Source organism: Rhea americana, unplaced genomic scaffold, assembly GCF_003343005.1.
Source record: "Rhea americana isolate MKP2758 unplaced genomic scaffold, rheAme1 scaffold_352, whole genome shotgun sequence".
Classification (NCBI taxonomy): Eukaryota; Metazoa; Chordata; class Aves; order Rheiformes; family Rheidae; genus Rhea; species Rhea americana.
The window spans coordinates 128310-143170 of record NW_028186482.1 but is presented as its reverse complement, the minus strand read 5'-3'; the positions used below and the strand labels follow the sequence as shown (position 1 = coordinate 143170).

General features: G+C 44.7%; 1 protein-coding gene across 1 annotated transcript; it reads right to left on the bottom strand.

The window, feature by feature from the left end:
- Positions 1–8672: 8672 nt before the first annotated feature.
- GAL3ST2 (galactose-3-O-sulfotransferase 2) lies at positions 8673–9960 on the bottom strand. Its single transcript, XM_085311957.1, has 2 exons — positions 9630–9960; positions 8673–9533 (listed from the first exon to the last, which is right to left on the bottom strand). Exons 1-2 carry the CDS (start codon positions 9843–9845, stop codon positions 8703–8705), a joined length of 1047 nt encoding a protein of 348 aa, XP_085168083.1. The 5' UTR covers positions 9846–9960; the 3' UTR covers positions 8673–8702.
- Positions 9961–14861: the final 4901 nt, after the last annotated feature.

Sequence of the window (14861 nt, the reverse complement as noted above, 5' to 3'; positions counted from 1 at the left end):
TTGCTGCCCCCCTCACTATCCTGGAGGAGGTAGAGGATGTCTGCACTTCCAGAGAGTCAAGACCTGGATGTAGAATGAGTACTCAGCCCCCCAAAAAGGACAGTAAAAAAATGATACTCTATTCAGTCTGCAAATGTATAAAGTGTGATCTAAGGAGAGCTTCCAAACAACAACAGGCAGTGAGCTAAACACTCCTTGTTTTTCCCTACTGTGGGAGTGAACCTGGAAGTGCATGGCGTACTAGTAAACCAGCAATTCCTGCCATGGCCACTGATGTCTGAGAGCAAAATATCGTGCACCCCCCCCCCCCAAGGCAAAAGCCATCATGAACATATTTGGTATGCACTACTTAGGGCCCAGCCCAAGGGAGGCTACCCCAATCATCCCTCCTTGGGATATGGGATACTAAGATCGTAAGTGGTGTTGATACTGCCAGTAGCACATGAAGCCAAAGCCAAAGGCTGAAGAAAAATCAGGAATGCCCGTGGGAAGGGCTGTGCTGTAGTCACTACTGCAGAGGACCACTGCTGGGGAAGGGAAGACGCACATGTGGCTCCTTCTAGCTTGCTCCCTAGCCGGGTTCTACCTGGGACTGCAGAATGGGAGTTAGCTGTGTCCCTGTAACAGTGAGCTCTCACATCAGGCTGTAAGCTCTCACCGTGTGCATTTCCATTCAAGAGACAGCAGTAATCCCAAAGAGATCAGCAGTCCCTGGCTGAGGAGTTCTTGGAGCACACCCCGCCATTCATCTAGGTGACTTAGACTTACCTAGGGCAGTTTCTGTCTCTACGCTCGTGTGTGTGCCTGGATATCTGGTAATTACAGATTGTGTACTTTGCTCTCCTGCTCTTATCTTCCTCTATACAAAACAGAAGGTCTTATGAACAACCTTAAAGTGCAGCTAGGAAAGCCTGGGCTGGAAATGAATGAAGCTCTCCAGTAACAAGGCCAATCAAGCCTGTGGATGGGGGAGACTCAGTGGGGCTCTGCTTGGGTTGACACTCACTGGGCAAATCTACGCAACCTCTCTTAGTCCCTTCTGATACACTCGTTTCTCCTGTGTATGTCCACAGGGTGAGAGAAAGTGTGCTGTTAGAAGACCAGAGCTGGGTCATAAGGCCACAGGGGGAGAGTAGCAGGTATCCACGCATTCTACTCTTGCATGGAAATGGAGTGGCCTCTGGGATACCAGGTAGTTCACTAGTAGTGCTAAGAACCAGCCTCTGACAGAAAAGGTGGAATTGAATGGGACTTTTGCTCGCATTTTTTTCAGGAGCTTTGCTGAAAGTTGAAGGTTTCACAAAAAATGCAAAGGTACTCACCCAATCCCATTCAGTCTGAGGTGTCCTCTTTTGTCCCACAGCTGGTGCTGGCAAACTGTGGTGTACTCCTCACCCTCCTTTCCACCACCATGGTAACTACCACCTGCTTACAGAGCCACCCAGGCCCTAGCTGGCTTTTTGCAGAGTGCGTTTCCCTTGTGTTTCATTGCCCCCTTTGTGTGACCCCCTGCAGCAGGCTCCCCCCACTGCTGGATCACGGGGCCTTCCCACAGCAGCAATCGTCAGCGACCAGGAAAAAACCCTGAGTCAGCAGCAGTCGCTGGAGCAGCAACACAGGGCAACAAAGGCACCATTATCAGTGAGGGCTGGAGTTGGAAACTACAGAGCCCCAGGTGCCCAGGACCTCCCACTTGCAGATTTGTCTTACTCAAGCTCACAGTGAGGTGATGCAAGGACAGCAGCACCCATGGAGGTTGCGCTCTTCTTGCCCAGATTCTACTCCTAACTTCCCACAAGGCATGAGAGGAGAGGCACACTTTGCAGGCTGGGAGAAATCTGATTGAAAGGAGACTTGCACTTTGCTTTTTCTTTCTGCTCTCAGATCCTGCTGCAACAATCCAAAACCATGCATTTGGAAAACATCTCTTAATGCAGGACAGGGCTAGAAACTGGAATAACAGATGGATAGAATCACAGAATTGGTAAGGCTGGACCTCTGGAGATCATCTAGTCCAAACTGCCTGCTCAGGCAGGATCACCTTGAGCATGTTAGACAGGGTTGCATCCATGCAGCTCATTGATGAAGAAGTTGAACAGGATGGGACCCAGTATGGAGCCCTGGGGGACACCACTAGCCACAGGCCTCCAACAAGACTCCGCACCACTGATGACAGCCCTCTGAGCTCTGCCATTCAGCCAGTTCTCAAGACACCTCACTGTCCACTCGTCTAACCCACACTTCCTGAGCTTCTCTAGGAGGATGTTAGGGGAGACAGTGCCAAAAATCTTGCCAAAGTCGAGGTACCCAACGTCCACTGCTCTCCCCTCATCTATCCAGCCAGTCATTCCATCAGAGAAGGCTATTAGATTGGGTAAGCAGGAGTTCCCCTTGGTGAATCCATGCTGACTACTCCTCATCACCTTCTTTTCCTCCGTATGCCTGGAGATGACCTCCAGAATGAGCTGTTCCATCACCTTTCCAGGAATGGAGGTGAACCCCACTGGCCTAGAGTTGCCTGGGTCCTCCTTCTTGCCCTTTTGGAAGACTGGAGTGACACTGGCTTTCTTCCAGTCTTCAGGCACCTCTCCAGTTCTCCACGATCTTTCAAAGACGACGGAGAGCAGCCTGTCAACAACATCCGCTAGCTCCCTCAGTACTTGTGGGTACATCCCATCAGGGCCCATGGATTTGTGGATGTCAAGCTTGCCCAGAAGATCTCTAACCCTATCCTCCTCAACCAAGGGAAAGTCTTCCTTTCAACAGACCTTCTGCCTTGCCTCCAGGCTCTGGAATTCTTGAGGGCTGCCCTTAGCAGTGACGACTGAAGCAAAGAAGGCATTCAGTAACTCTACCTTCTCTGTATCTTTTGTCACCAGGGTCCCCACCCCATTCACTAGTGGGCCCACAGTTTCCCCAATCCTCCTCTTGCTACTGATGTATTTGAAGAAGCCCTTCTTGTTGTCCTTAGCATCCCTTGCCAGACACAGTTCCAACTGGGCCTTAGCCTTCCTCGTCTGTCTCTATATACTCTGACAACATTCTTATAATCCTCCCAAGTAGCCTGTCCCCTCTTCCACATTCTGTGTACTTTCTTCTTCTGATGGAGTTTTGCCAGGAGCTCCTTGCTCATCCAGGCAGGTCTCCTGCCCCCTTTGCTGGACTTCTTTCTCCTTGGGATGCACCGCTCTTGAGCTTGGAAGAAGTGACGCTTGAACACTAGCCAGCTCTCTTGGACCCCCCTTCCTTCCAGGGCCTTAACCCATAGGAATCTAAGGGATCCAGAAGTGGGAAAATACAAAAAAGGATAAGAAACTGGTTTTGGCCTACATAAGCCAATGGAAGTTTGTGATAAAGCAGCAGTATTTGGACTCCGACTGTCACAGAAACCTATGCAGACTTTGGGTGGAAAGTGATGCCCTGGGTATTTGTGGTGGGGGCAACTGATTTGAGATACCTTGAGGGAAGAGAATAACTACGGCTTGCAAGACTTGCTGTCTGTCTTATAGCAAAAGTTTGTCAGTAACTGGGTTTTTAAGGCTCACAAAAAACCTGGCGGATAATGCTAAAAATAAAATAGCAAAACAGACAGATCTCTTTGGTCAGGCCCAACTGCAGGTGAGCAGGAAGCCTTTGCTTGTTGTGAGGTAAGGGTCTTCACAGTCATGGGAACTAGCTACCATCTGCAGCATCACAGCAGGTAACCCTGCTCTTCTACACGTTGCTGCTGGAAACCCTCTCTGTTTGTCAATGCAAGAACAGGCATGGCTACATGAGTACAGGGAGATTTATCTTGTCAGCCTCTGAAGATGCTTTAATTGCTGAGACCAGCCTCTTCCCAGGACCTCCAGTCATGCATCCTCTGCTCAGAACCCTGACAAAGCTCAGGCTTGGCCTGAACTTTGCTGGAGGTGTGCCTACCTCTTACCCATCCCCTGCCATCCTGGGGGTCTTCCCATCCCATCATTACATCTACCTCACTGCTGGCACTTTACCTCATCTTGCCTGATGTTTGTGGGGCTGTTAGGTGGCTCCCGCTCCCACTCCTGCTCAGTTGCTGCCTGTATTGGTGTAACCCTTGGCTTCTGTCTCATCCTTCCCATGCAAAGCAGCCCATGAAGCTCTGACATTTATTTCTCTGCTTTCAATGACAGTAATAAGTACAAAAGTCATAACAACATATTAGGCAGGAGGAAAGCAGGAGACAAATGGGAACATGGTCAACCTCATCATCATAGGTGGAGTAAAGTTTCCACTGTCAGCATAAATGAGTTAAAAATCCTTCCTGAGAGTGAAAATAAGCATGAGTTTAGATATTCAGTGTTACAGCCACATTATGTTTAGTTCCTGAAGTAAACCTAGATAAAGGACTGACTTAAATTCATACAGCAACTCACCAACTAAAAGCTGCAAGGGAAAACTCCAGCAACCTTGGGATGTACACATGAGCAATTCATGTGAATGGCAGACTGGAGAGCTGGGTGGGGAAGGCCCTCAGGATCAGAGAACTTAAAGCACCTATGGCACCAGGGAATGCTACAAAGGACCTCAGCTTGCTAGCTGCTTCTCTGCCCTAGCTAGTTAAAAATTTCTCTTAAGCCTGTTAAATTTTAGCTATGGTTGTTGGAGCAGAAATCCATTATGGTATCATTAATCTCTACATTGTTACTGTTTTAGCTTACATGGCCTTGCCACTTTGCATATCAGAGTACAGTTGGAAATCAGATAAGTATTGCACTGATTGAGGCTAATGCTGGCCTCAGCTGGGACTGGAAAATAGCCTCTCATGCTCCCAGTAAGCACATGCCCAGCCATCAGTGCTCCCCTTCCTTTACCTAACTGGTACCATTCATTATTACTCTCCACTGTAGGAAGGTTTTGACTTTGGTAGCAACCTCAGTTGGTCTGTTTGGTCTCAGTGGTGGTGATGGTCATGATGTCCTGGCTCCCTGATTTTGGTGAAGAGCTTGCCTGACTGTCTTCTCAATTCAAATGTAGCCAAGTAAAATTTTGATCTCCTAAAATGTATTAGTCCTGCTGCTCTCTGCAGGGTACAAGACAGTGCATTTCAGATTGCCTAACTCACAGTCCTCTTTAATTTCTACTGCATGACTTATTCTCTCTCATTTTCTAGACTGAACTGGATCATTTATCAGAATCAAAGTATACAAGTAGTTTATTGGTTTGCAAATTAATGTAAGATAACTTTGAATGGGTTACTAATAAGCAGGTTATACTGTCGCTACACAAAAACATGCCCAAGAATATAAAGCTGCACATTTAGCAGCAGCTGAGTGCTTGGGAGAGCACATGAGTTCCCTGGGAAAAAAGAAGCCTGTCTCTCAGCCTGCTGCTGCTCCCTCCATCACAAAGAAGGGAATATTTGTTAAATTGAAAATTGCGATAGCATTCTTATAAAAAGTGCATTGAAAACTGGTGATGGGCATTTCTGCTCTGGACGTCCATGCCCAAGGCTGCTCATCACCTTGTTCAATAAAGTTGCCTGCCGTAGCTGCAATGGCAATAATTAACAATTGTGATATCAAAACAAGGTCACCAGTGGAGATAGTTTGTCGATTTATCAGTGGTGCTGCTGTTCTTCTAATGAACCTTCCTGTCACTATTACGCCAGTGGGAAGCTTAGGTATGAGCAAAAATGTTCCAGACAGGTTTAATTATCTCTCTCAATGGTGGGGAAATGCCCTAAATGAGCAGCATCCCTGCCTCCATCAATCCATTCTCCTAACCAGTATTTGAGATTTTTGGCCACAGGAACTTGAGTCCTGGGAGACAAGGGTTAGACTAGGGAATGAAAGGAGTGAATATGAAGCTGTGAAAGTCTCAGAGTGTGTCTGAGTCTTGGTTACAGACCATAACCCTTGGCTAGGGTCTCTGCATGCACAAGGAATGCAGTTTCCGAGGCCAGAGTTTCCAAAGTAGCAGTGGGGTAGGCTATACAGAGCCATGGATGAAATTACAAGTATGTGATTTGTTATAATTAACCACAAAATTCATTCTGTCTCACACACTGAATCACTTTATTTTTAAACCATTTTCATCATCCACCAACCTTGAGGTATCCGCAAATAGAAATATAGGGGTTATTAATTGTTCTTTATGACTGCAATAGTTTTGTTTTCTTTTTATCCTGCCAAACAAAGTCAAAGAAAGAAAGAAAGACGAAGACAGTTTTGTCTTTGCAGCAAATTATACCAGGCTTTGAAAGCTGAGAAAGACTACATGTGCCTAAGTCATGTACAGCAGGTAGCAATAAAAGGTGTCAACAACCATCAATGCTGGCAGCCCTGGATGGCAGCTGTGGAAGTGGAAGAGGGAAGGAGAAGAGGAGGAGGAGGAAACCAAGGGATGTGGAATATTTTGTATTGATTAAACTGAGAAAACTTGCCTGTGTCACCTTTGACCATCCACAAATAGAAGGTACACGGGATTATATGGTGTGATTGGGTTGACGATTTTCTGCACTGACATAATATCAGGGCAGTTATGAAGTAACAGCAATGTCTAGCAGCCTGGGGGTGGGTGGATCAGGATAAGAAGAGTCTTTCTTTGTCACTTGGTTCTCTCCCCACCTAGCACTGGCATCAGGAAGCCTGGGAGAGAGGCAAAGGAGGACACTAATCCATCCTAAACAACACAAAGGTCCCCCACTTTGTGACACATGTGGGAGGAAAAAAGTAACAGGGAAGTCCCACATTCTCCTAGCGAAACATGGACCCCAGGCTGTTGCCGGGCCAGACCGCCCTGCTTTGGACAAGCCCTCTTGCAGAGCTGCAAAGGTGTGACCTAGTGCAGTAGGCACATTCATCCAGTCCCTGAGTCTACCCACAGGCTGCTCAAAGTGAGGCAAGCCGTTCAACACCTTGTTGTGTTGCGCAGCACTGTTATGATGAGGCCACAGCCAAAAACTTCCAGCATCCAGCTGAAAAGTGGAATACCTTTGTTCCTCAGTGTCATACAGTTACTGGTTAGATGCTGTGGCTGAAGCACAAAGCACTCTTTGAATACAAATGCTGATGGACTGGAATTCTAATTTCTCTCTTATACAATCGTTCCTTCCAGTCTGCATTCCCTCTTCATTTTCTTTTGCTCTCATTTCCTCCCACTCTCCCTCACTTTTGTCTTCTAAAAAGCAGGAAAATAAGACTTGCTATAACAAGCTATAACTAGCTTGGAGGTAATGACTACTATTAAATGGGGTCAAATACAAAACAAAATGATTAATGATTAAGAGGCAGGAAACTAACCCATTTTGAAAAACTGCCAGTATTCAGAAAGCCTGTTCCTCTGCTTGTGACAGCAATATCACGTCTGGGAAAGTGAAGGAAGAACCAAGCAGGATGTCATTTTGGGATCTGCAACACTGAACCAGCTTAACAAGGGTTAATGTCTTCTCTGATAATGTCAGAGAAGATGAACACCTAACACCAGTTTATGGTGCTTCATTAAAATGGCAGAAGGAAAAATACCCAGTGAAAAGGGTAGTATGTTGAAAGAAATAAAAAGCTTTTTTTTTTCACTGCACAAAAATGGAAGTGCGGACACAATTGAAGTCAAAAGTCTAAACAAGTCTAAAAGAGATGAGGCTGCACCTGAAGAGAAGTACTTTGGCAAGTTTTATTTTGGAAGATGCGTTCATACCTGGTTCAGAAAATCCCTAAGCCTCTGAGACCTGGAAGAACAAGAGGTATCACTATACATTTTCCCTGGTCTTCTGTTTTTTCCTAATCACCTGCTACTCTCAAAGACACTGTAATGTATGTGAGACATGCAGCATGGTGATTCCTGTACTCCTGTCTTCTCAGTACTAGCATATTTGCTTCTTAGGTGGGGATGAGGAATGACGAATGCAACACTGTAGGCAGATAAACAAGTCCAAAGAGACTTTGCCTTAGGGGAAATGAACAGAACTGGCTTACTCAGGGTTGTAAAACCTTGTGGAAGAAACAGATCTATACAGGGATACACAGTCAACAGCAAAGTAATGATGACATTGTGCTTCTACCTACCAAGACATCTTAGCAGAAGTGAGAGGCTAGACATCTGTTGACTTCAGTGTTTGTGATATTTTTGATCTTGAATGCGTTTGCCATAAATAAATGGCACTGCTGTGAAAACCAGCTAATCACTTCCTTACTTCCATGCTCCAGGAAGAGACTAAACCTGTGGGTGATGAACTAGATGATGCTGGAGGCACCAGTAAGGAACTGTAAAAGTATTTTGTCCTTTAAATCTTTGTAATGGAGTAGAGGGGCACGTTCCCTGCTCAAGAGGATCATTGCTGAAGGGCACACTCCTTAGCATACTGAGAAGAGCTATGAGCTTCAGATATAATTAACCCCAAATCATGACAATGACAGCCAAATTAGTGCTGCATAAGGCTGTCTTAAATCCAAGACTTTGCACAAAGATTCACAGATTGGACTCACAGAGCCTCACTCATCCTGTCCACACACTGCTCCTCTGAGTCCTGCTTGCCACACTCAGTGCTGCTGGGCTACCCTACTATTGCAGGAAGGAGATTCTCATATGGCTAAGGAACTCCAAAACAACCTTACCATCACCTTGTGTGCAAGAGTCTTGCTGGTCATCCAAGTGCTAGGCAAACATTGACAATACAAGCAACTGCAGACTAATGAGAAACCACAGTGTGCTCTAGTTACAACTTGGTGATGATTTTTTTCTCATAAACTATTCCAAAACAAGGGAAAGCCTAGTTGCTTCCTCTTTTTGTGTGGATGCTGAAGGGCATAAAGATAGGACATGTACTGAAGCTCTGGCATAACCATTTTCTGACAGGCTCTCAGAGACATGCTGTCTAAGTCTTGGTTGAGGTTATAACTAAGGATATTCGCAGTTCCTGACTGGAAAGGCATGAGAGCTTTGTCCTTGATATGAGCCTTCTCTACTGGCCTCTGATCTGAGAGACAGGTCTCCATGAGTTCCTTCTGCCTTGCTCGCAAGTGATTCACTTCCTTTTCCAGTTCCTCTACTCCCATGGTCTCCTGAATTTTCTTCCAGAAGCTCTGGTTGAAATGCAGGTAGAGTTTCCAGTCAAGTGAGCACCACACTTTAATCCTCTCCTTACTTTCAGGAGTCAAGGTCTGGACAGTGTTGTTGCTTCTGGAATTGAGCTTAAAGTAAATCACATCATCTAGATCCCAGCATAAAGTGTGTTTTAAGAGGATCATGGACTCATCAAAGTAGTCTGCTATCAAGACCAGGTGGAAGGTCTGTTCAATCTCCTCCAAGACCGCCTGGATGTAGTTTTCATTATCTTGTGCGTTGTTGTCATAGCCAAAGTCAAACCACATGTTATTCTTGGCGTAAATGTTTTCTTTGTAATTACCCTTATGGTAATAGTTCATTGGCGATGCCAAATACTCATTCACATCCTTCGACATTCTGAAGGCAGGGGCAGCATCCTTGTAATAGGTATAGGAAGATTCCAGCTGAAAAATTGGGTTCCTCAGGATGGAAAAGTAGAAGGTGTTCTCTGCCATCACTTTTTGTACCTGTTTGTAAGGGAAAGAAGAGGAGCTGTTAGTCTGGAGACATGGCTTATTCTACAAGGTTTCCCAACAGGAGAACTCAGAAGTCATAGCTCTTACCTCCAAATAGTTAAACCGTAGGTGGTTGCACATGATATTGTAGTTTTGTCCGATGGTTTGAAATTCCTCTACAAAGCTAGTCATGAAGGTCTGTGGATAGCCCAGGTGGACGAGCTGGTCAGCTGGGAGGGCTATGGTGAGGTTATGCTTCTCTGTGAACCGGAACATGATGTTCAAGATGGTGCTGCTGGCAGTCTTGTGTGTCTTGAGGAACATGACATTAGTCTTGGCACGACAGGGTATGTGAGAAGTCACTAACTCTGCAGAGCTCCTCCAGAATCTGCATGAACATAACTCATGGGGAAAACAATCTCAGCAGTTCTATAACCCATCTTTTACACCTGGCAATGCTGTTTATATCCTAACTCAGCTAACAAAACTAGCTTTTTTTTTTTTTTTTTTTTTTTTTTTCCTGCACTGCAATAAGCTTTCAGGAGTCAAACCTAAGCATGCTTTCCATCTGAGATTGCACTTGCAGTTCCTTCTGAGATTACACTTGCAGCTAGTGCAAGTCATGAAACCAAACAAGAACCATCCCTTACCTCAAGATGTCAGACAGCCTTCTGCTTCCACTGGTCCTCACTTAATAGACAGAGGAGGAAGGGCTCAAAGGTGTCAACTTAATCCCCTTTTCCATTTCTATATGGTAAATTTTGCTCAGAAGAGCTGCACTTGGCTAATTTAATCATTTACACACATACCAGAATATGAATCTAAGACCTAATTTTGGGCTGCTGCCCTTTTAATGTTAGTCTAAAGCTCAAGGGAGTTAAATGAAGTGACACAAGCCAGATTCTTGCTTCCCTGCACAGATGAAGTCACGTAACCAGTTGCACTTGCTACTGCTGAACTTACGGCACAATGTTTTTATTCAAGTGGAAGAATCCAGACAAGAAGACAAGTCCCAGCCAAAGGTTGAAAAAAAGAAGATATTTGACATGCCTGGAAAGAAAGTAGAGTTTAAGCAAATCATACATAATAGAAAATAACCCTTTCCCCAGACAAAACACACTGAATTTGGAATGCTGTCCTTGGGACTTTATCACTGGGATCATTGTTTCTTCTTGATACAGCCAGTTTTGGCTTCCCCAGCTATATTAGTAACTCTGGTGCTTAAAATCACTGTCTTCTAATTTTGGCCTTCCACAACACACAAGCTACATCAAACAGAGCCTGCTAAACACATTGGATAGCCTTCCACTCTGTTCCTCTGCCTTTAATTTTGCTTTACCTTTTGATTTCTGGGGCTTCATAGGTTAAGCATTTCATGTTTTCAAGTTTTTCTCAGCAGCCACCAAGAGCTAGAAAATTACCACTTAATAGGGGTAGTAGGGATTTCCTTAATAAAAAAATCCCAATTCTTCCTATGGTTTAACTATTTGGAGGTAAGATCCATGGCTCCTGAGTTCTGTTGAGAAACCTCATTGAATAATGCCTCCAGAATATGGAGACCTAAAAGAAACAATGATCTGAGATTTTCAATACAAAAAAAAAGCTGTCTAAAAACTCAACAGAACTGACAATAATTACACTCTGCTTTCCAAACTGGAGAACTGCTTCCCCTCTGCAACTGTATTCACACCTTTACCTCAACGACAGCTGCTCCTCCTGGTCTGGGCATTTATGCTCAGCCTTACCCATTTCTCCTTCAGGCTTTCATCATTGTCTCACCTTGGTCGGACTTCAAATGGTCTAAGCTCAGAGACAGCTCTCTGGACCAAGCACCTTATCTACTCATGGCCACTGTTTTGCAGGAAGAATGAAAAGGGGTGAGTGAAACCTTTTGATCTGACCCTAACTAGGCCCCCACATCATCAGGTCATTCTAGCTGGCATATTTTAGAATATTTCAAAGAGCTGATATCATTTGCTGATCATATACCCACCAAAGGGTAATTTTCCCCAGCAGAATTGAGTTGGCTTCTCTTACCTTATTTTTTTTTTTTTAAACTCAGTGTGAACTCCTTATTTTGAGCTATGTTTTCCAAAATGCAGTGGACTGGGCTTGAACTCTAAGCTATTTTGAGTATAAACATTCTCATCTGCAGAATGGAACAGTCATACTCCTGTTTCCTACTTTTCCATGTGAACAACAAAGCCAGCACTTTAGCACTTATGAAGCTCAGCTGTCATCACCATGGCTGCTGGTAGCAAGCCTGAGAGTCAGGTGATAAACTCTCATTAGTTGCAAAATTTAGATAATATGCATATCTAACTGATGGCTAAAGGCAATACTGAATATCTGCCTTCTTCCTGGAATGCTGTCTATCCTAGGGAAGCTGTCTATCATGGACCCACAGTAAAAATGGGGTGTTCAGGGCCATGAAAGACCTGGAAGACTTGAGTTACGGTGTGGAATATAGAGGTATTTGAACGCTGGATTTTTTTTTAATTAAGGCGAATTCTGCAGCTTTTGCTTTAGAGTCTTCAATCAAATATGTGAATATACGTGAATGTAAAAATTGCTTAATCTATCTTCTTTTGTAGTTGAGAAATAGGAATACCTGAATGGAGAAGATACCAGAGCCGAACAGGTCACTATTAGGTATCTGTGCACGTGCGATATGGTAGCAAGTGTCAGGCTAAACTAGCCAGCGAGTATGCTGAGTGGGAGTCCTGAGTCCTGGAGACTCTGAAGGCCTGGGAATCAAAAGCTGAAGTGACTCAGGGTCTGGGAACTGGCTACCAAAAATATTAAGGGTCTGGGAGAGACGGACAATCTTGGAGATGGATGCTGAGGAGATTCATGAAAGTGTTTTCCCTTTCTAAGTCTTAGAAAGCAGGTGGTCTGTTTGTGCTGACTGTGCTTATGTGGGTGCCTGTAAATGCACTGTCATCCTGTCTGTGTTAATCTGTGTGTGTGCGTGTGTGTGTGCGTGCGCATGTGCGCGCACATGCACATCCATCCACACATACTGAGAATTTGTGCTCAGCCTCACTGTTGGCTGGGCCTGCAACAGGGCAAAGGAGCAGCCACTCATCCTGGCTGATGCAAGAGGGGAAGAATACCCCAGGCCCTTCAGCCCCTGGACTTGGCCACCCTTTGCGGGAGAGCAGGGAGTATCACAGCCTACAGCATGCCTTCCCAGCCTGCACACAAGGTTTCACCTACTAGTCTGCACATTCACTGTCCTGGCACATTTCTGTAAAAGCCAGTATTAATCTAGAAGACTATTCCTTGTGCAATACTCATACTGGTATCATGGGACTGCAAGTCTCCAACCAAGCCATTTCCAAAAATGAGTAAGTGCATTGGGCCAACAGACACCATTTACAATGCTGGGCTAAAATAATTCTGTCCTTTAGTCCCTTATATAAACACATCCCACTTAGCTAAGAGCTCATTTGCTATTGATTATCCTGAGCACAAATGTTGCAGATATTTGTAGCAGTACAAATATTTGGCATTACTAGTCTTTCATATGCTGACCAGTGAAACAGTATTAAAACAATAAGTAAGCAGAGTGATTTCGTAACTGGTAGGCATATCAGTGGAAATGTATAAAGGACAATGCACAGAATGCCTGCTGCAATATTTTCTTCCTTCATAGCATGACATCATGGAGACTTTTCACCGGGAGTACATGAAGCCTACTGTAACTGAGAGCAGGAGAACATATTCAGAGCACTCTTTGCCTGTGAGCCACTAGCTGCTTTGTAATTTCTGTTTACTTCTATTTACTTAGATTTTTGCTTCATAATCTGCTCTTCTTCAAAGAAGGTTCAAGAGATAAAAACAGAATATGAATTTGAATAGAAACAGTCTAACTGCACACACTGCTTTGGAACTCCTTTGAGGTACCCCTTGTAAACTGACCAGACCCTTTAAAGATAAATTCTTCCAAGAAGCCTAAAAACTGTCATGGCTGTCGGTGAGGTTGTCACCAGAGGTTTAGCTCTTCTTTCTGAGCTAAATCATGACATCTTCCAGGCTGCTTTAAGGTTTAGGACAATATTTTTGTTTATTTGGATTAAACTGAAAATCAACAGACCTCTGAGGATCTATGTCAGTGTAACAAGTTTCTTTCAAATTAAAAGACCTGGAATACAGCAAGAAACACTCACAATGAAGTAAATCTCTACCCTGGAGCAAACTGTAACTAATTCCATAGGTCATTAATCACTTACACAGGTTCCCTGAGGTATCTAAATTTGACTTTTCTATAAATACATTTTTAACTCTGCACCCGTAATGTTTCCCTCCCTGTGCCCTTACCTTGAAGTGCACCCAAGACTTTTCATGTTATTCTGCAGCTGTGAACTAGAAAATATCTCCTTTGCAAAGCTACTCAAATGCTCCTTTCCTTTGCGGGCTTCTTCGGCTCTTAGTGTGTAGGTGTGCCTAGCATCCCATCTCTTCTGTAAATGTCCGGGACAGGTGAGGACAAAGGGAGTGGCTAGCTGTTCCCAGGGGTGGGTGGAAGTTAATAAGCCATAAAAAGATCTGCCTTAGAAGGCAGGTTTTGCAATAGATTTTTCAGGGAAATAAGGACGTTAGCAGGACCCTTAGTGGGAAAGACCCTTTTTCTTGAGAACACACACACAGCATAAAGCCGCGGATGAGGGCACACACGCACATCAATGCATTGTGCTCAGCTGCTTGAGGGAGGTGTTTGTGGGGGGGGGAATCATAGCCCCATGTGGGGCAGGATGCCTGTCTGGGGGATGGAAGGAGGCATCATATGACCCTTCTGCTTTCAACAGAAAGCACTATGTAGAGAGCTGTACATTCTCACATCACTTGGTGCTGTGGCCAGTGCCTACTGCACCATACCTCCAATATTTGCTCAGTGATTCAGGAATATCTCTGCCAGACGTTGTGGTAGCAAAACAGGAATGGTGTTCACCTACTGGAAATTCCGCTTCATTTTAAGAAGCACTGCTGGCTCAGAAACTCATAGTCACAAGGCATTTAGGCTTCAAACACTTACTTTCCCAGGGAAAACCCAATTATCATAACTGAAGGTGAGGAGCTTAGACACTTTGCTGTATCTGGACCTTAGGGGGGAAAATGCCCACCCTTAAACCAGGTGTCATTTTATGGTTTGTATATGAAGTGACTCTGCACTGTTATTAATGACCATTGCAACTTGCATTACACAGGCATTTGAGATTCTACCAAGCCTCTAGTACACGAGCATTTAACAAACTGGGTGTCAGGGTACAAATCTCCCTGGGAGATTCTCCCAGACCCTGCAGGTCTAGAGGGCAGAATAATCTTCTCCCACCCCCT